A 22,051-nucleotide genomic window follows, 5' to 3' on the forward strand; every position below is an offset into this window, starting at 1 on the left:
TGGAAAGGGTTTTTCCTTTAAGGCTGAAGCTTTGTTGTCAGCTTTGTAGGAGACAATCTGACGAGGTTCATTACATTGAGTGGGAAATCCCGTGGTATGTCCGTCTGTGAGGTTATGTGAGTTAGGAAGGTATTCACTAATTACATGCCTTTCTTTGTTCATGTAATGGATAGTGTAGCAACTGTAATGTAGGGCATTGACGTATATAAGGAAGTGATCCCCAAAAAATTCCACTGGGATATTTAAAAATAACTGTCCAGTCATTTATTAAAAAAGAAATACAATGTCATGTGCATGTTTTTTTCACGTCAACACTGTAAGATGAGCTGGTTTGCTCTGCAGTGAAAGTTACCTGCGCTGAAGGAAATCAGCATTTAAACCAACCTGGGGTCGTGACCCCATGTGTGGTTGCCTGGAATTAAAAATGAGTCATCTGAAATGTCTAGTAATTGTTAAAATAAAAACATTACTGATTAAATTTATATTCTTTTTTTAATATTTGTTTTCAAATTAACGCATTACACACAATGAATGTAAAAACAACTGTATTCTATACTAAAACTTTCTCAAATATAAATCTAGTTCAAATAAAATGCGATATATTGTCGCTTTGTGCGCTTTGGCTATTTTGTATTTGTAACAGACTTTAATAAATCTGATCAAAAACTAATTCTAGAAAGAAAGGAAAAAAAGTCCAGAAATTTGGGGTCACGACCTGAAAAAGACTGAGAACCACTGCTTTAAACCATGCTAATTTAAATCTCTATATTGTTCCATGCATATACTGTATATATATATATATATATATATATATATACATTTTTTTTTTTTTTACAGTTTTGTTTTCCATAACTCCACACATGCAATTACTACATTAATTAATAAACGCGTTTGTCATGCAGAATTGTGTTCTGCCAAAACAACATTTAGAACCACTGATCTAAACTGGATTATCAAATAATCTTCAAATATGTATGTACAGTTACTTTTTTATCATGTGCTATGAAGGTAGATTTGTGTTTTTTCAATTTAAAATATATATATATATATATATATATTTTTATTTTTTTTTTTTTTTTAAATCAAAAATAAATATTTTCAATCAAAGAAAAAAGGGTTCAAATGCAATTTGGGTTTCAATTTTTTTTTTTTTTTTTTTTTTTTGCATTTTAACACTTTTTCTTGGACTGAAAAAAAACTTTTTTTTTTCTATTATTGAAAATGTTTTTTTTAATTGAACAATAAAGACAGAAATCTACCTACATAATGTAAATCAGTGGTTCCCAAACTTTTTGTGCCAAAGCACACCAAAGAACGAGTCCAAATCTGAAGGCACACCTATTGTGCAAAATAGCCTTTATAACACGTGTTGTCACTCCTATCATGTACAATATCTGTAAATGTGCATAATTATTTACTAAAGCCAAATAAAATGTGACAGACAACTATACTACTCATTAAATATTAACAAAATATTTCCAAAAAAAAAAAGATAGATATAGAATTTGCCTCTGTATTATGAAATGAGTGCATACAAAGTAGTAAATTAAAAACTAATCATTTTTGTGCAGTTGTATAGTGTAATAAATAATGTATGGTTGTCACAAAATCCCACTGCACACCGTTTAGGAAACACTGATGTACAGGACATTTTATTTTGAAATTATTCATATTTGAATGAAGATATTATTTGTAAACTTCTCGTTTCTTGAGTGAAATATTCTTGCAGACATTTTTTTTTCATGATATAAAGCAGCATTTTCCATCTTTAGCCTTTTTTTTTTTTTTTTTTAAATAGCAGAGAAAATGTTGGCTCTACCTCAAAATAAAGGTACTATTCAATTCATGCATAGGCAGTGGCACAAAATATCAAACAAGTGTTATTTCCTGTACATGCTTACCTTATGATCCTTGAACGCATCCTTTATAGGGTACACTTTGTGATTCACGTGCAGGCCTGATCTATGGCACACGGTGCAGACAGGCTCCAGATCAGCCAAGCAGAGAAGAAACACTGTCTCCCCGTGTGCTTTGCATGATCTATATGGAAGTCTAGGACTCACGTTAATACATTGAGGACACTGTTTAGAACCACGTTCTATCCAGAATGACTCCAAACACTCGTTACAAAAGCATTGACTACAGCTGATGCAGCAGAGGACCATTGGAGATAAGAAGATCTCTCCACACACAGCACAGAAGGACTCCTCCATACTCAGACATGACACGTCCTCCTCCATCCCTGGGTGTGAATGCAGCACTGGCAGGTCCCTAGCATGCACTAAGCATGCACTAAGAGCTCTGTTGCTTATGTATGTACAGTATGTACAGTATCCTCAGCCTGCAGCAGAGAACAGGGAGCGACCACGTTCCTCAGGTTTCACCATCAGTCTTAAAAAGGTCTGCTGCTGCTGCTCAACACTACAGTGCATGCATGGTGTTTCTGTCTCACAGAAAAATGCTCATTTGAGCAACATTTCAAAATAAGACCTACAACAAACAATGATTGCATGATAATAGTTTTAACTGTTTATTAGTTCAAACTGTGCATCCTTTGGACAATTTTATAATACCCAAGATTGGAAGTACCAAAAAGAGTTTGGGTTTTTTTTTTGTCTTTTTGGGTGAAAATATGGAAAAGCCTGGATTCACAACAAAAGCAATGCATTAGTATTTAGACTTTCAATCATTTCATAAACGTATGATGTCACAATATAGTAACGATGAGGCTTAATGTAAATAATAGGATGATTTTACATCTATGGCTACTAGTGTTATTGATCACTAGTGTTCTTACTATTATTGGTATTTTGGTTTGTATTCTTTTATATCTTTTTTTATTCTGTTTAGTACTTATTGTGTATTTCTAAGAGTCCAAACAGACTGAAGCAATATGATGAAAATTGTATGATTAAGAAGAAATGGGGGTGGGATTAAATAAGTGTCTTCTTATTCTCACTCCCTTTTGAGCAGACATGTTATTGCAATTATAAGTGTACGTGGATTTTTTAAATATATTATTTTGAACATATCTGATTGTTTTTCTCTGTTGGGAGTTCCTTGTACACAAAGGTTGTTTTTTTTTTTTGGTGTTCCTTCTGTTTTTTTGTTTTCTTGTCCCTGCTCAAAAAAAAAACAAACCTAACAAATAAATGAATAAAAAAATGAAAATCTCGATCAGTGGTTCTCAAACTTTCTTGGCTCAAGTACCCCCTTTTTTCAGCTGTAACGTTTTGCTCAGAATACTATTTAAAATTTTTAAAAAAAACAACTATAGAGCACAATGATGTGAATGAATGATGGTTAACTTAACACATTTTAAAGAATCTAACTTTGTAATAAATGGAAGAAATCGTATTTAGTGCCTCATGAATAAGGCTGCATAATTAATCAAGTTTTAATCGTGATCACGATTTTGGTTGCCATAATTAAATTACTCTGATCGTCTGCAATATTTACAGTTAAAATACGGGTTCTGCACTCAGTAATAGTGTATTTATTCAGTTGGTTTTTGATACATTTTAAATTATTGGGCTAATTTTATTTTTGAAATTGTGATTGTAGTACGATTCTTATCTAAAGCTTACATTTGCACTGTAATCTGTACACGTATTGTTTAAAAGTAGTGTCACAAAAACAGATTATTTTTTCTCTCTCTAAACATGATAAATAATTATGATAATCTTGATTACAATATTGCTAAAAAAAATAATCGTGATTATCATGTTGGCCATAATCGTGCAGCCCTACTCATGAATAGATTTTTGTTATAATTTCCCATCATCTCCCACCGTGACTCATCTTTGTATTTTCAGTTCATGTTCTAATCAAGATCATTTTCATCATAAAAAAAAATTCTGATTATCATTTTAAACCAAAAAATACACATTTTAAAATCCCCATGCTTTTAAACACTGGCCTGGAGGTTACAGTGGGATAAAAGATGAGATCATTCATGCTTTTCTTACAAGGAACTTTATTGAAGACATTAAATAAGAGCAGAGTTCATACATTTCGAAAAGAAATTGAGGATGCGACTAAGATTGATCATCAGTGCAACGCTGCGTGATATGGAGAAACATCGGCTGTTAAATGACAAGGTCCCCTTTATAGTGATTTTCATGTGTGTGTGTGTGTGTGTGTGTGTGTGGTGTGGGGGGGGGGAGGAACAATAGCAGAAAACAAAAAAGTGTTAACAAAAAGTAAATATACACAAATCTGGAATTAAAAACTGGAAGTGAGTGGAGTAAAAACGTCTGATCATATGGACTGAACGTGTGGAACGATAGATTCTAACACTGATCCCATCAATTGAACACAACAGTAGAGCTCATTCAGTGCTTGGTGTGAGGTACTGGTTTTCTGCACAAGTATAAGGCGACGCACGTGCTCCATAAGAAGGCTTAGTCAACTTTAACATGGAGAAGTGCTGGAATATAACTCTGAACTGCACACATACACCTTCAACAATATAAATCCTCATTATAACATTATAAAATATACACACCACATAATACAAGCAGGTTAGCAAGTGATTATGTTAATAAATTCACAATGTAATATTTAACAGTTATTCTGTGTAGTAAATGACATGCTATTCTTTGTTCGAAATAATAATTTAAGCATTTTTTTGTTATTTCTTTGTCCCAAAATATTTCCACATAACGAAAAGATATCAGAAGTTTCTAGATATATAAAACATCTGGTGCATGTGTTGATTTAATTTAATACTTTTTGATATCAACAACCCGATCTCCTACACTACAAAGATTTCTCATACACCTGTTATTTCAGTGTTTGTCATAAATATCCAGCTACCACATTGAGATATCTCGTATTTCACACTAACTTTCTGTCCAGGTGGTCAGTGGCTCGGCCCGAGCGCTGGTGTCGGACCTCCAGGTGTTTGGCCTGGACGCGGTCGAAGTGCTGCAGCAGCTCGTTGTAATCGATGAGTGTGTGAGAGCTGTGCTTGGAGGCGGACTTCTGCTTGGAGTCCATGTATTTGGACTCGTCCACAGTTCTCATGAGGTCTGGATTGGGGACGCATCGGAGGCGACGGGACAGCAGCTGGAACGCCTGGCTCTGCGGGAGCAGCATCAGGAGTCCGTAGAGCGCCTTGATCAGGTACGGGTTGTTCTCCACGTCCAGCAGCTGCAGGCGCAGGTAGGTGAAAATGGGACTTTCTATGAGCTGCACCAGCTTATCCACCTCTATGAGAAAGTCTACGGTCACTTCAAGATTCCCAAACTTCTGGATGAGGTCGTAGGCGTGCTTGTAATTCTGCGTGAGGAAACAGAGGGAGACCGTAGCCACGGGGTTGTGGCACCAGGAGCGGTACAGGCAGCAGAACAACGTGCAGCTCTCGGCCGTGTGCAGGTCTTTGAGCTGGTTGCGCAGCTGGAAGAGCTCAGCAGACGTGAGCAGGATGGTGTTTAGCGTCTGAACCATGGTGGAGGCAAACTTGAGGTCCTCCTCCTTTAGTAAGATGTCCGCCATGGAGTGGAAGATGTTCTCAGCGTGAAGCAGCAAACACAGCTGCCTGATGATGAAGGCCCCTCTGCTCTCCAGGAGCTTCCTCTCCAAACTGAAACGCTTCAGCAGGTTGATCATGAATTTGTAAAAGTAGGAGTTCATACTGGGGGTGGAGGGGGACGATGAGTCCACAGCTTTGGACCCTGGCCCAGGATTGGAGCTCGCTGGAATCTTCAGCTCTAGTTTGCCATCAACGTTGTCACAAGGAGAGATTTGTTCCGTTTGGCCAGCAGGAGATGACGCTATCTCGGCTAACACCTCCAGATCTTTGAGGATCACCTCGTCGGACTCATCAGACAGAGTCTTCAGCAGCATGGGGAACAGGCTGTCGGTGTGACGGAACATTTTACGTGGCGTCTTGATGTAGAGGTGATAAAGCCATTTAAGCACAGCTATGCGGGTCATCATGCCCGTAGATGTGTCGTGGAGATGCCGGTCCAACACCTGGACTATACCGTCCAGATCCAGAGTCACCTGTGGCCTATCAGCACATGCAGGAGTGAAGAAACTGATATTACTCAATCCAACTGATTCTTGTGATGCATTCAGCATCTCGTTGCTGTCTGACTCTGTTTTAGGTAGCCCCTCCCCTTTGGATAAAGTTCCACTTTGACTTTTTTCCTCCTCATCTTCATCATCTTCAGGGCTCACCAGCTTCATCAGACTGTGATTACAGGCACTGGCTGCCTCTTTGGTGTTCTTCTTCCTGTCGTCGTATGACAGACAGGGCAACACCGCAGTGAGAATACCAGAGGAGTAGGGTAGCACCACTCTACCAGCCAGAGTGATGAACTCCCTCATCCACGTCATAGCCGTCAGCTGGATCAGATCATTAGTGAGTTTAGCCTCATCTGCAACCTGGCAATGGATAACCAGGATGTTTGCCATTTCTGCAAATTTCACACTGGAGGGGGATTTCTTTATTTCCTTCAGAAACTCTCCCAGCACTACCTCACACGTCCTGCGGATTTCCTTACTGTTGTCCCCCAGGATCTGGAAGAGCCCGTCCAGGATCTCAGGGAGGTAGTCCAAAAGGTTGATGTTGGGCACCGACTCCAGAACGTGGATCCATGAGATGATGAACTGTCTGGCGTATTGATTATTGGAGTAGATCCTCTCTCTCAGCAGGGGAACAAACGCCACCAGGTCAAACGTGTGGCTCTCTGTCACTATGTCCTTCAGCAGCCTGTCCAGGAGCTCAGAGCCACTTTTCACATTAGGGTCTGGGTCTGCTGCCAGTTTGCTAAGACCATCAAAGAGCAGGTTGAAGTGTGGCAGCACGGCTCCTCTGGCCACTTTGACTATGTTATACAGAGCCTCACAGGCGTAGTAGCGCAGGCGGCTGTCTGAGTCATTGAAACACGTGAGCACGGGTTCAATGAGCTCCTTCAGATACAGACCAGAGTCTTTACCCAGAGCGATGGAGCAGGCTGCCAGTCCGATCAGACCTCCCTTACGGCTGTGGGGATGCTGGGAAAGCGCGAACTCTGAAGCCAGAATCAGGATCACGTGTCTGATTTGTGTAGAATTATTCTGAGCCACAAACTCACGCACCAGTTTCTCTATTTCCAGCGCTGCGACTTTCCTCTTCTCGTACAGTTTGTCATTTAAAGCCCGCACAATGTTTGGCGTCAGAGGTGATAAATCCTTCTCCGTGTTCATGGTCACAGCTTTTAAAGGCAGACCAGGGTGGTCGGAGTAGAATTCCGTTTAACGGGGAAATGGCATCGGACCAGGAAGCGCTGCGATGCGGTGCAGCTGACTGGTTACGTCCGCTGGTGTTACGGTTCAAATGGTGAACATTCTAAATGGTGATACACTTCTAGTGTGCGTCCCTTTATTATTAGTTTTTTTTACTGATAAATCACGCTTAGCTGGGAACACGTAGCAAGATAACAATCCCCTTTAGTTGCTTTATTCAAAACAGTTTATACTAACTTTAGATTAGAGAACAATAAAACGTTTATTTAATTGTGAAATGTCCACACATTTCTATGGTCAATGAGCACGGAGGGCACAAAGTTCACGAAAAAAACCCCACATGTTTTATTTCCAACCTTGCTGATAAGTCTTCTTTTCTTCCATTTTAAATGTAGTGACGTTACACACAGAGCCCAAGCAGTCACATGTTGATCACCAGCTAAAACAATGACGAGTTAAATCGTTACACCGGAAGTACGTCACGTTTGCAACATTTATTTGGGCCCCGCTTTGCCTGCATTGTTACTGCAAATTCATCCCCTCATAACGGTGCGTCCGGGCTGTCAAATGTTTTCCTTTTTTAAGCCGCACAAACGGGTTTTATTACGTTTTTTACACTAAAATCTTTGTCATTGTGAGAACTTTGTGCTTTCTGCGATGGCGAATCGCATCTCGCTACACGAAGAGCTGTCGTCTCTGATGGAGACGATGGTGAAGTCCACCCTGAAGCAGGTCTGCAGGCTGGTGGACAAGGACTCAGCCAGTCTACAGATGGAGATGTCCAGACTCCTACAGGCTAACTCTGCCCTGGCAGACAAGGTGAGCAGTCTGGAGTGTGAGCTGAGCATCGTGAGGAACGACGCCCACAAGTTGAACTCAAGTTCCCGCAGCGTGGGGGTCCAAACTGTCCACTGCAAAGACGGTACAGGCCTACCTGGGTGTACAGACACCTCCATTATCACACTGTCCTCATTAGTGAGATCTGTTGTGTTTTACTTTACCTCAGCCAGTGAGCCTGTTACCATAGAGGCGATCTTTGGAAAAGAATGGTGTGGAAACCTGTGGGAAGACAAAGACCCAAAGAGTGCAGAGCAACACACGCAGCGCTCACCATCACGTGATCAGGTGAGACTGTACGACACACAGGTCAAATAACTCCTAATCATAATAATAGTGAACTTAATAAATTAAACTTAAAATGTCGAACAATAACTGTAACCACACTGACACTAGTTAACCACAAACAGAACAACATTTTGGTACATTTGGAATATTATAGATTATTTATTTTATTTTTTTCACAAAAGTTAGAAATAAACAATGTGAAGAAATACACGCAAAAGTAGCAATTAAATTTTTTCTATTTTATTAATTTTCCAAAAAAACCAAAAAAAAAATTCAGATAAAGTTCCATCCATTTTCTGGTGACGGGGGTCATATAAAGTTGCTATCAAAATTGTAAAACAACATAATAGTAACCCTATTATTTTATTTTCTAATTTAATTTTTATTTTATTTATTAATGTGTTAATGGAATGTATTGAGACCCTCATAATGACACTTGCACATGATCCTGCTTTCATGTTAAGTTTAAGTGTTTGTATGGTGTTTATTTGAAAAATAAAATAAATCCTGAAAAAATTAATTGTAAAACTGGTTAGATCTTAACGTGGGATTATGTGTAATATTATATAACAAATATGAATGGTATTTCTTGTTGGAAATGTAACTTTATATATATACATAAATTGTATTTATTTTAATTATCCTAATCAAAGACTTTATTTTTGACATACTAAAACAAGGAAAATTCAGATTTTTTTTCTCTAACCGTTGCTGCTTATCATTTCTTTCCAATCTATAGTGACATCTCTATTGCACATGCAGAAAACCTTTGCATTGTCTTGCAGCTTACTGAGTCCGACCATATTAGAGTGACTGAGATTAAAGAGGAGTATCTGGAGGAGGAGGAGGAAGAGGAGGAGGAGGATGCCATAATCAGTGAACAGGAAACGCACAGCCTGCAGGGTAAGGATCAGATTATCTATTAACTGAGGTTAATGCAATTCACTGCTTTTTTTAAAAAGTGTTTTATTTCTGTTCCCCAATAGAACACGAGTACAGCATTCCAGAAAGAACGGAGCAACTGCCCATTGGTTACTTATTCAATGACCTTTCATTTGACCAGGATGGACAACAGCATGTGTCTCCAGGCGGGAGGGAAGATTCATCTATAACGTATCCAATTAATGACACAGAGGGGGCCTTTAGCACACATATTATTCCAATCGACATTGATGATGACAATGATGACATCGAGTTCATTCAAGACAGTCACCAGGGCATGTTACCAGCAGACTGCAGTGAAAAGAGACCCATGCTGGATGAATCGCACAGTGATTTTAATATACTTGATGTAGAAACTGCAACAAGGCGAAATACAGAAACATTTCCTTGTCAAGTGTGTAGCAAGACATTCTTTCACAAGGGCACTCTATCACACCACATGAAATCACACAAGTCCAACTTCTGCAGCATTTGCAAGCAGCATTTCCCCCACAGGAACAAGTTGAATACGCACAATTGCGTTCCTCCGCTCGAGTGTCAAAGAGACAGCAAGTCGTGCGAGATCTGCGGGAAGACCTTCGCCAACCCATCGGCTCTGAGGATTCACTACGTTGTGCACACGGGAGAGAAGCCCTTCACATGCAGCCTTTGTGGGAAAGGTTTCACTCAGAAAGGGAATCTGAAATGTCACCTCCGCATCCATACAGGCGAGAGACCGTTTTGCTGCATGAAGTGTGGAAGGACATTCACACAAAAGGTGAACCTAAACCATCATTTAATAGCACACAGAAATCGAGAAATCGAAGAACCTAGCGCGCAAAACCGTGCCATAAACTTTTTTGCTTGAACTTTTCACTGAGCAAATACGATAAAAAAAATTTGTATACGTGTAATGTATTAGTTACTGTACCATTTATCCTGCTTGTACTAGTGTAATCTGTAATTTTGTTATCAGATAGAATGCTTTTTCTACTGGGTTTATTCAGCATTTTGTTACTTTAGTTCTATTGAATAAACAAAATAATGAAAGCTTAATTTTCCGTTTTTTCCCTTCTCACAACTCAGCTATAATACTTTATATTCTCCAACTGGTACAGAAAAATAGTCCAAACAAATCAAACTGCAGAAAAAGACTTACAGCATGCAAAGAGGAAGAGAATGAGGTAAAACACTAACGGCAGCTTCCTGTTGGGAGGGTGATGGGGCTCACTGGGCTGATTTGACGTGATCTGTTTAGACCTGAATCAGATCACGTCAACCCAGCCCAGTGAGGAAAACCAAGGAATGCTTAGGTTGTGCTTATTTCTCTTCAATTGTGCGTATTTTATACAAAATCTTTATTTTTATAAACAAAAAATCCATATTTACTGTGTTAACCATATTCATTCTTGTTTGGATGTGGGTCACAGCAGGGCACTAAATCATATCCCATCTTGAAATGGGTGAATAAAAATAGATCCTGAATTTGCCACAAAGTTCCCAGTTTACACAAAGTATTAATGAAAACTAACAATTTTTAAATAGAACCCTTTCTAGAACATTTTTAAATAAGAACCGTTCCAAATACAAAAATATGAAGAGACACACCCAGGTTAATGGAAGGATAGTGAAGGCTTCTGGGAAATATAAAGCAGTGGCAATACTTCTACAGTTAGAAAAAGCAAGAGTTGTCAGATCTCTGCTTCATTGTAAAGAGGTAGTATTAAACGTTTATGCTACACGTGTGTAAATCCAGTTAGAAGAAATTTTGGCATTTTAGGAGGCAGGCCTTCTCTGGTGTGGACTATGAGGTACTTATCACATGTTTAACAACATGCATTCATGAAAATCAAGCGCTTATTTAAAATCAGTGGACAGCAGTTCTCTACTTCATTTAGAGAAAGAATGAAAGTTATTAATAGCAGATGAAAAAATAAAGACATACAATCACCACAATGGATGTATGTGTATAAATGAAATCTATAAACCAGTGTACAGTATATTTTTTGGGGAAATGTCCAATTTTCACTACCAAATGGTGTTACTACTGCAGCAAGTAAGTGAGCGCAAGTGAGGTAAATTGAAATATCAGGTTAAATTTCATAGAATACAGACCCTTTCCAAAAAATTTGAATGTCATGGAAAAGTTGTTTAATTTTCAGAATTCCATTCAAAAAGTTAAACTTTCATAGATTATAGATTCAGGGCCTACAATTTAAACGATTTCAAGTGTTTGTTTATTTTTATATAATTTGGGCTCCCAGCTCATAAAACCCACGAAAACAGGTTTTCAAAAAATTAGAATACTGTGAAGAAATCACAATTTACTTATCAGTTTACTCATTTACTCCTCAAGCAGCTTGGGTTCTGTTTTTGTCTGCAAAAACTGAAAGTTTAACTTTTTGAATGGAATTATATATGGTCTGTATGTGTATTCAGAAATTTTATTTAGAGGATTTTGAGCCTAATGACATCGAGATGTGAAGAATTTGGTGACCTTTCTCTGGGTGGATACTAATGCTCATTAATGACAATCTTTCAGTTTGTTACACTTGTGATCAGACTTTTCCTTTGATTATAAAACTATCGATATCTTTACTTTGTCCTCACGTCAGAGATTTGATCGTTGAAGTTTGAAATTGGTGGATAGACATCCCAGTAAATGTCAAAGTTACTGCTAATGGCAGAAATACAACAGATTGAATATGTTTGTTATTAAAATGTTGAAATGTTTTTTTTCTTGGTGACGCAACACATAAAAATACTCAATTATAAAAAGAAAAAAAATCTGATGCATTGACCTCACTGCATTATTAATCTCAACTGTACATGTAATGACACATGGTGATCAACTTGAGCTTCAATGGAAGCACTGGTGATGATTCAAACCATACTTGTACGCGTAACACTTCCCACATTCCACACAGCTGTAAGGTTTTTCACCAGTATGAGTCCTAAGATGTATGTTCAGAGAACTTTTCTGGGAGAAACTTTTGCCGCAGTCTTGGCAACTGTATGGCTTTTCCCCCGAGTGCACACGCTGGTGCAGCTTCAAGTACGTCTTTTGAGCGAACCGCTTCCCGCACACCGAGCAGCTGAACGGTTTCTCACCAGAGTGACGCCTAATGTGGACTTTTAAACTACTCATGTAGTTAAATATTTTCCCACAGAATAAACACTCAAACTGCTTGACTGGCTTGGCTGTTCTTGGCTGGAAGCTTGGCCCTTTGGTAGAGTTTAAATGGAGGTTGTTAGAGTAGTCCGAGTACTCTGCAGTGGTGGATGGAGGGTTTGTGTTCTCCACCAGAGTGTTCAAGGTTGCATCATCTATAAATTTGTCCATCATCATTGTTGGCATTGCAGGTTGTTGTAACTGACTGTCAGATGGCATAGGATAGCTGTTCAGGTCTCGTGTATGAAGCTGCAGCTCATCAACAGATCTTTGAAGCATGTCGTCAGCCTCAAACATTCCAACACCTGTCAGAAGAACACAGCAAACGCACGACAGGTTGAAGGCAATTACATTTTTCAATAACAAATACTTCTTCAATCATCCATGTTCAATTACAACTCAATTATGATTACGGTGACTGGCATTTTTTCCAATTACAATTAAAATTACGAATATTATTTTTCCCCTCCAAGTCCATTACAATTATGTTCTCAATTAAACACAATTACTGATCCTTTAATACAGTGGTTCTCAAACTATTTGGGCTCAAGTACTTTCAGTAACTTCTGAATCCAAGTACCCCCGTACAACATTTTGATCAGAATAAAATATGAACAACTATAGATCATAAAGATGAATAAATGAGTGATAGAATCCCATTTTGTAAATAAGTAGATAAAAACAGTATTCAGTGCCTCCTGAATTGATATATTTTTTAGAGACTTTATAATTTCTAGTCATCTCAAGGCAAAGACTGACTCTTGTATTTTTAGTTCATTATCAATATTATGATTACCATTTTTTTAAAGTGAAAATAAACATATTTTGAATGCTTTCATATGTAAATTTCTGTCTCAAGTACCCCTTGTAGTGCCATCGCGTACCCACCCCCATTTGAGAAACACTACTTAAATAACTATAATATATTGTAAAATAAATAACTACATAAAATTAACATTCTTCTTGTGTTAGCATCTTTTATGATAACAGGTCAGTTTTGGCCCATGTCTTAAATCAGCTGTAAAATAGACTAAAAAATATGATCTATCATCTAATTTGTTTTTCATCTCTTGGTTATATTGTTAGGCTTCCTAATAAACGAAAAATATTGGTTTTAATATTTTTGGTGTGAGTGTCTGAGCCTTTTTCCTGTCAGTATACCACTCGATTTAAACTTTTTTTTTTTTAAAGGTGAAATGGTCCTTAAGATTCACAAACAGGTAGTGGGAAAACTTGATATGAAACATATTTCTAAAATTGTTAACTATATATGTGTAAGTCATAAAACTAACATGTATCCCAGGTTTGCTTTTAAATAAATTTAATTTAAAGTTTTTATGGAATTTTTGGGTCAATTACGAATACAAAGTCAATTGTCTGAACCCAATTACCGTAATTTCCGGACTATTGAGCGCACGTGAATGTAAGCCGCACCCACTGAATTAAAACAAAAAACAATTTCATTGGAACATTAATAGGCCGCACACGTCTTTAAGCCGCAGGTGTCTACATTGAAACAAATGAAATTTACACAGGCTTTAACGGTGCCTGTAACATGGCTTGTAACAAAAATAAATAAACAGCAGCCTACCAAGGAAGTCACTGGTCACAATCGTCGTCGTCCTGCGCACTGAACCCACTGAAGTCGTCTCCTTCGGTGTCCGAGTTGAACAGCCTCAGAATCGCCTCACACGATGTTTCCTCGGCCTCGTTTTCATTGTCGCTCTCGTCACTTCTATCTGGAGGCAAATTCCCAGCGGAGCTCCTGCTGCCCTCTTCATCACGCAGCAGTCCAGCCTTTCCAAACCCTTCAGTGATGGTGGATTTATTTACATTGTTCCACGCTGTCAGGATCCACTGGCAGATTTGAGCATAAGTTGCTCTTCGCATGCGGCCCGTTTTAGTGAACGATTTCTCCCCACTTGTCATCCAAGCTTCCCACTGAACACGGAGCGCCACCTTAAATGCACGATTTACACTGATGTCGAGTGGCTGCAGATACTTCGTTGTGCCTTCAGGTATCACAGCTGGAATTGAATTTGTCGTCTTGATGGCTTCTTTCACGGAATCTGTTACGTGGGCCCTCGTGCTGTCCAAAACGAGCAGTGCCTTCTTTCCGTGACAAAATCCCCCCGGCCGCTTGCCGTAGCACTCCGTCAGCCATTCCTTCATCAGGCTTTCCATTATCCATCCTTTCTTGTTGACTTTTACAACGATTCCTCTCGGGAGTTGTTCTTTTGGCATCGTCATGCGTTTAAAAATCACCATCGGTGGAAGCTTTTCTCCCGATGCCGTGCAGCTCAGAACACAGGTGAAGTGGGTTCTTTTGTGGCCCGATTCACCTTTCTTGTTGAAAGTCCGAATGAGAGGCAGGTCAAACGTCAGAGGAACCTCATCCATGTTAATGATATTGTGCAGGCCGATGGAATGCTCCGCTATCTTTGCATGAGAGAATTTGCGGAAGTTCAAAACTTTTTCCTCGTGGCCGGAAGGGAGCTGCTGACTTGTCGCCATCCGTGCCCTGATGTTCAGCCCTTTACGCCTCATAAATCTGAGATACCACGATGGTCCACCTTTGAAATCCCGAATTTTCATTGCAGTGGCGATTGTTTGAGCTTTCAGTCGGATCTGCACGGTGGAAACACCGTGGCCGTCTGCTCTCTGTGTGTTCACCCAGTCTTCAAGCTCATTTTCTAGTGCGGGCCATCGGCTTTTCTTTCCTCTGAAAGCTTTTGTCGTCTTTTTGCATCGAGTCAGTTCTTTACGCTGCTGTCTCCAACGTCTTATCATCGACTCATTAAGTCCAAGCTCCCGAGCAGCGGCTCTGTTTCCCATTTCGATAGCCATGTCGATTGTCTTCAACTTGAAAGCGGCGTCGTATGCATTTCTCCGTTCCGTTGCCATGACTGTGTGTGTGTGTGACAAAATCACTGATCAGAATGACTCCGTGGGAGCGCGCTCCATTTAATGTAAACAGTTTAATTGGTCCACCTTAACGGCAATTTATTGGTCTAATGTGACGGAGCTCCATTTTTTGGCGGCATGAAGCTTCTAAAACCCGGAAAAAACCACAAATAAGCCTTTTCACACTCTGGAATTGTGCAGAGCGTGACCTGGGGGGTAAACAAGCTCAGTCGGTCTGTTGATATTTCCAACCTAACAGCGATATTTTTATTGTCTAAATAGTGTTCATCTAAATCTATAAAAGCAAGGAATCTCTGTCTGTCTGTGTCTGTCTGTCTGTTCCTCAAATATCTCTGCGAATCAGGGTCAGATTGACCTGAGACTTTCAACATGGCTGCTACTTGGGTCATGGGTGTGCAACATCAGATTTGTTTGGACTGCAATGATACCGTTAATGAATTATTTTCTAAAATTGTCTTAAATGCAGCTTTGCATAACAGCTCAATGTTGACAGGTAGTCACAGTAACTCAGGAGAAGTTGAAAGCTGCGTAGAATCTACAGGAGTGACTGCACAATTGACCAGCAGGTGTCCTCAGTGAGTAATGTTTGTAACTAAGGTGAGTAATAATAATAATAAAATAAAAACAGGCTTTTACTATATATATGTAGCCTATATTAGAGTGCTAAATATTATGCTCTGTACAGTTAATTTAATCAACTAGCTGCACATGCGCATGCGCGCACACACAATTACAGTGCTAAATATTAAACATCCCACTTTTCTATAGCAAGACATACTTTCCACGGACACTGCACTAGTATTATTAATATTAAACATATTCGGACTCCAAGGGGGACCAGGGTTTCCCGCTGATGCCACTTTTGGCCCGATCCGAGCACTTTTAAAAACCTATGGGGTCTCCAGCGGGCGGAATTCGGACTCTACCCAGGAATGATGAACATATCCGAGCACTTTTGTAAAACCGATGAGAGAAGCAGTATCAAAGTGACAGACCGAGCTCTGCTTCCACACTCCTTCTCCCAAGCTTCTAACTTGTGATTGTTATGTATTTTATACTGTGTTTACCTTCATTATTGTTAGTTTCTTTTTATGATTTGTGTAGTTATTTTAACAACTGTAAAGTGTCTTTGAGTTTTTGAAAAGTGCTTATAAATAAAATGTATTATTATTATTATTGATGGGACAAGCAAGATTTCCGAGTGTGAAAAGAACAGTATGAGTTTTCACTTTGAAAAGGTCAATTTACGAGGTACACCGTTCACTAACCAGGTCCATGATTATTTTTATTAAGCTATTATTTTAAATCAATTTACAAATTTGAAGATAGTGCCCAAGATGGACAGGCCGATAAGTTTGAAAAGCCAGGAAAAACCTGAATTTTTAGCTCGTGTGCAGCATTAGCTTTAGCTACGAACTGGGCCTTCTTGCCTTGGAGAATGATACCAAATCTTTCAAGGAATCCACGCTCCAAGAGGAAAAATTATCTAAATCTCTGTCAGAATCGCTGTTAGCCACGGCGAGTTTATACCTCTTGACCTCACGCGCGAGAACTGAACAAGATTTTTGAGAGTGTGAAAAGGCTTATTAGCCGCGTCACTGTTTAAGCCGCAGGGTTAAGAGTGGGAAAAAGGTAGCGGCTTATAGACCGGAAATTACGGTATAATTATAATTAGTTACCAATTATGCGATTACAATTGACTACATCCCTGGTTGGAATACACACTTACCTTTTCTGTTATCACTGAGCCTCATCTGCTGCTGCCCGATTGGATAATTATCATGAGCCTCCTCCTTAACAAAAATGAGATCAGGTTCTCTCTCCATCATTTCAAGAGCCTGTCAACAAGGCAAGAAGAGCGACAGAAAAACAACGATTTCGAGGTCAGGGAAGTTCACACAGGATGTAAAACCAACTTGAGCGGAGACGCTAAGTACCGGTATCTCGCTGATCGAGGCTCCCATGTTAGCCATAGACGCAGTCTCAACCTGCTCTCTTCTTTGAGGGGGGAACTTCTCGTCTCTCCACAGGTCCATGCACCAGTCCTTCCCAAACACGCCATCGATAGCTGGACTAGAATGGTGTGCCTCTGGATTTTAATGAAAATAAAAAAAATTAAATAAAATTGACATACCTGCACCTGCAGCAATCCAAAGCTTTACCATAAAGTCCTAACTTAATGTGCACATTAGTTCCATCCTCACCCACATGTTTCACAAGGCTGTATTTTAACGTCAGTTGTGATTTATCAATGCAACACACAGTGACTGATACTGTGCATGTGATGACTGAAACATTCTTTTGTAAGATATAGTTTAGCATTGAATCAGTCATAGCTCGAACTCGAAGACTATTTACACTAAATGTACAGTTTTAGATTTGTATACACAATCTCAAAAACCTGGAGCATAAACAGAATTGTGAACGACTAGGTCAGCTACTGAGATGCACAAGCACCGTAAGATAAATATTTACATTGACAACTGCTGCCCACATGTTTAGGGTTGCTGTCGTTTTGTTTTACATTTCTGTCCAAATGTCAAAGTTCTGAAGTCGTTTAAACACAACAACAAAAAGGAGAAATGCATATAAACTGCTAAATAAGGACATTTTGATAAAATAAATGCCTTTTTCCACATTCAAAGGAGATCATTCATGTTTTTACTCCTACTACTGTAACAGCCTATTCATTTGAATATGATCTATGTGAGGGCATATGAGCCACATGCGGCCCTCGATCTAATTTTGTGCGGCACCCAAACCAAATCAAGAAGTTGGAAGAAACATGAAGCCGAACATCAGTTACAGAATGACAATGAAATTACACAAAACAACAGAAAAATAGAAAAAACGTTCCAAAAATGCACAAATTTATAGGAAATTTTCAGAAAACAACAGAAGAACACAATCTGACTCGTAAAACACACAACATGACAACAAATATACACAAAACAACAACAAAAAACATAGAAAATGGCTCAAGACTCACAAAAAGACAACAAATAAATCTCTGGTTCGCTTCTGTATTAATGCTCAGATTGGTCATCTCTCTAAAAATCTAAAAATAATAAAATAAAAATAGGCTTTCACTATTGAGGGATTTTTAGGGATATTAGGTTCCAGTCCTGACTCCTGAGTATCACATGAGAAGTGTGATATTCCATTGTTCCTTTGTGTTTCTCTGGGGGTTGCTGTATTGACACCCTTATTTACATGAAAGTAAGACAAAGCTTCAACCAGCCAATCGCCACCGACATGCTGAAGTTTGGGGGTGAAAAACACAAGAAGTTATCTGTACTGCTGGAAGTTGGAGGAGTATTCCTAGAGCCTGTAAACTGGCAGCATGGAGAGGAGCATGCTTTCCTCAGCCCAGAAGTCTCCCAGCTTCCTATCACCAGCGTGTGTGTAGGGGCTAGTTGGTTGTAAGATTTTACTGGTGACTAACTTAGAATAAAAGATCAATAGAAATACCCTTCTCATATTTCCTTGAAACTGATCAAAGAACTGGGAAGGTAGAGGTAATAAAAACCCTACAAAATTTACAATTAAGTTATAAGAAGGTTCAGTAAAGAATTTTACATATATCCCTATACACACACATATGCGTCCGGTTGCACAAGTACATACATATATACTAGGGGTGTTGAAAATTGATTCAGCCATATATCGCAATATTACGTCCCACGATTTTCCGATTGATCCCCTAAACTGGATTAAAAGTTATATGAGAAATAGGAGACAATATGTTGACTTCGAACAAAACATATCAATATGCCAAACTATACAATGTGGTGTGCCACAGGGTTTGATTTTAGGGCCAAAACTGTTCATTCTATATATAAACGACATTTTCAAAGTCTCAAATTGCCTTAAACTAACGCTGTTTGCAGACGACACAACCATCCTATGTTCAGGTAAAGACATTAAAACTCTAATAGAAACGACGAATGAGGAACTAGCAAAAATCCAAACATGGCTCAATGTAAATAAACTAGCTCTAAACGTCAGCAAAACAAAATTCATCAGTTTTGGAAATGAAAAAATAATAGAAGACATTAGACTGAAACTAGACATGGATATAATTGAACAAGTAAAAGAATATAGAGCACTAGGAGTGTGAATAGATGAGAAACTGACTTAGAAAAAACACATACAAGTAGTTAAAAACAAAGTTGCCAAAAGCAGCTACATCCTATGGAAATTACAACAAATACTACATACCAAATCACTGAAGACAATCTATTCTTCCCTTATTGGGTCACATTTAAATTACTGCTCTGAAATCTGGGGAAACACCTACAAAACGTATCTTGAACCTTTATTTAAACTTCAAAAAAAGCAATTAGAATTCTATATAAAGCACCACACAACGCACACACAAACGAACTATTTGAAAAGGCCAAATACCTAAAACTGCAAGAAATAATACACTACAACACACAAATTCTCGCATTTAGGGCCTCACTTAAAACACTCCCATATCAAATACAAAAACGTTTCACATACAAACAAACGGCTTATGAACTAAGACATAGTAATGTGTTTATACAAGAAAGGGTTAAATCTAACATTGGAAAATAAAGCACTGTCAATAGAGCTATCAACAGCTAGAATAACCTTGATGTAGAGACAAAACAAGCTGCAAACTTGACTTGAATTTTCTGTGTTCAAAGCAGGGGACGGGACTTAGATAAGCAGACTGCTTCTCTCGTCTCCTTTTTCGGCATGTACAAAAAAAAAAAGAAAGAAAAAAAAAGTGAATGTAACCATGTCGGAAATAAACTGAATAAATAAAAATAAATAAATAAAATAAATTCAAAAGGCATCCATATGAATCCATTTTTTTTAATATACCTTTATTTAACCAGGAAAGTCTTTTTTCCACTACAGGAAACATTGTAACTGCACAAAGAAGTGCGCTGAAACCTGGGCATGTTGACCAGCTTGTGTTTTTTCAATAAATCCTAAAAAGAAAGTACTAAATTTCTGCATTTATTTGTTGTTCTAGGCATATACCTCAGTTACGTTGCACTAAAGTCAAAGTTGGTTTAAAAGCAACAGGCAGATTGTATGTTATTTTTTTATTTTAAAGTTGTTGGCACATGGCATGTTAAAGCCAATGCTTAAAATAGTGTAAAATATGCCCATAAAATATATTTCATACATAATCTTCTCATGAAGGTGTACCAATTTATAAATTAATTGGTTTTTAAGTTATATATAAAATCGCACTAATCGCCTTACATTTCACTATCAGGATATATCGTATCGCGACCTATGTATCGGGATACGTATCATTTATGTACATGTACACAAACACCTACATATGTATATATTCATACATGCATGGGCAGACTGTATATATAGATAGTCTGGCCATGCATATATGAATATAGAATACAGTCTGCCTGTGCATGTATGAATATATACTTCCTAGGGCACTGCACTAGTTATTCTATATGCAGACATTAATATTAATAACTTGGCCCTAGGATTAGACAATCACATATCAATCACCGCCCACCCCTGGTTTAGATACACTTTAATCACACAACCTTCTAATGATTGTATGGGAAATTTGGTACTGATTTAAACTTTAATTATAGCTACACACGAATTATGTACAGAAAAGACGTATGATATTAGTGTGTACTATCATTATAGAGGTGTCTAATGTGTTACTATAGATAGCATCATCCCACATATGTGGGTGAGGTGTTCACTGGCTGCTAATAGCTCGGTACATGGAGCCCCTGGCCGTGTACTGACCTGCTGGCTGCCGCCGGCTACTGCCGCTTTGTCCGGGGAAGCTCTGAGCCTCCTTCGCCGCCCTCAGCTGCACCTCCAGCGAGTAACACCTCCTCTTCAGCGCCTCGTTCTCCGTTTTGTGCAGAGACATCTCGGTGTGAAGAACGGACGAGCATTGGTCAGCCAGGCTACAGATTTCAGACACGGCCGCCTTCGTTAGCTTGTCCAGGATCAAGACCAGCTGCGTCCGAAAGCCTTGGTTGGCCGTGTCGCACATCATCTTGTCAGGAAATCTCGATTATTGTCAAATTTGACAAAGTCTCTCCCGGCGCAGCTGTGTCGCTAGTCATTAAAAAAAAAATATGTGCCGCAAGGGATTGTGGGAAAATGTTGATTCTCCTGCTGTTTACGAGCAGCATTTGAACGCACCACAGTGCATAGTCGACATTGCATTGGATACATGATTTATTTATACCCATATTTCAGGGAAAAAATACTTAATTTATATTGGGGGGAAAACTACAAATATAAATACATTTTAGTAAGCCACTCGTTCTTATTTAAGTGTTATATTTCTATATCTTGTATTTAATGCTGTGAACAAATTTCAAAAAGGTAGGTTTAGAAATAAGTTTTCTGAAAACGTCCTAATTCAGCCAAAGTTTCCTCATTTTACCTTCAAGGAACGTGTCAAACTCAAGGCCCGGGGACCAAATCCAGCCCTCTGGTGCATCCATTCCGGCCCACATGCAGAAAGTAAAAAATGACAGAGAAAACATGAATGAACTGTGTAATGACCCACTCATTTAGTTGTAAATATTTCAGTTCCTCCAAATTCAACAATATTTGCAGAACTCATGTGGTGGGTTTCCCTTTATCTAAATGTTGATGTGATGATGTGAAAAATTCTCCCTGGACACCTTC

The 22,051-nt window shown here is 38.7% G+C and overlaps 2 protein-coding genes across 2 annotated transcripts; one reads left to right on the forward strand and one right to left on the reverse strand.

Moving 5' to 3' along the window:
* Positions 1 to 3,959: 3,959 nt before the first annotated feature.
* Positions 3,960 to 7,330, reverse strand: vac14 (vac14 homolog (S. cerevisiae)). Its single transcript, XM_028454909.1, has one exon. It carries the CDS (start codon positions 7,195 to 7,197, stop codon positions 4,840 to 4,842), a length of 2,358 nt encoding a protein of 785 aa, XP_028310710.1. The 5' UTR covers positions 7,198 to 7,330; the 3' UTR covers positions 3,960 to 4,839.
* Positions 7,331 to 7,406: 76 nt separating this feature from the next.
* Positions 7,407 to 11,485, forward strand: LOC114468187 (gastrula zinc finger protein xFG20-1-like). The gene is made up of 4 exons (XM_028454926.1): positions 7,407 to 8,158; positions 8,243 to 8,361; positions 9,147 to 9,264; positions 9,348 to 11,485. The coding sequence occupies exons 1-4, from the start codon at positions 7,894 to 7,896 to the stop codon at positions 10,148 to 10,150; spliced, it is 1,305 nt and encodes a 434-aa protein (XP_028310727.1). The 5' UTR covers positions 7,407 to 7,893; the 3' UTR covers positions 10,151 to 11,485.
* The last annotated feature ends 10,566 nt before the right edge of the window (positions 11,486 to 22,051 follow it).

The sequence above is a fragment of the Gouania willdenowi genome, chromosome 8, assembly GCF_900634775.1.
Source record: "Gouania willdenowi chromosome 8, fGouWil2.1, whole genome shotgun sequence".
In the NCBI taxonomy this organism is placed as follows: Eukaryota; Metazoa; Chordata; class Actinopteri; order Blenniiformes; family Gobiesocidae; genus Gouania; species Gouania willdenowi.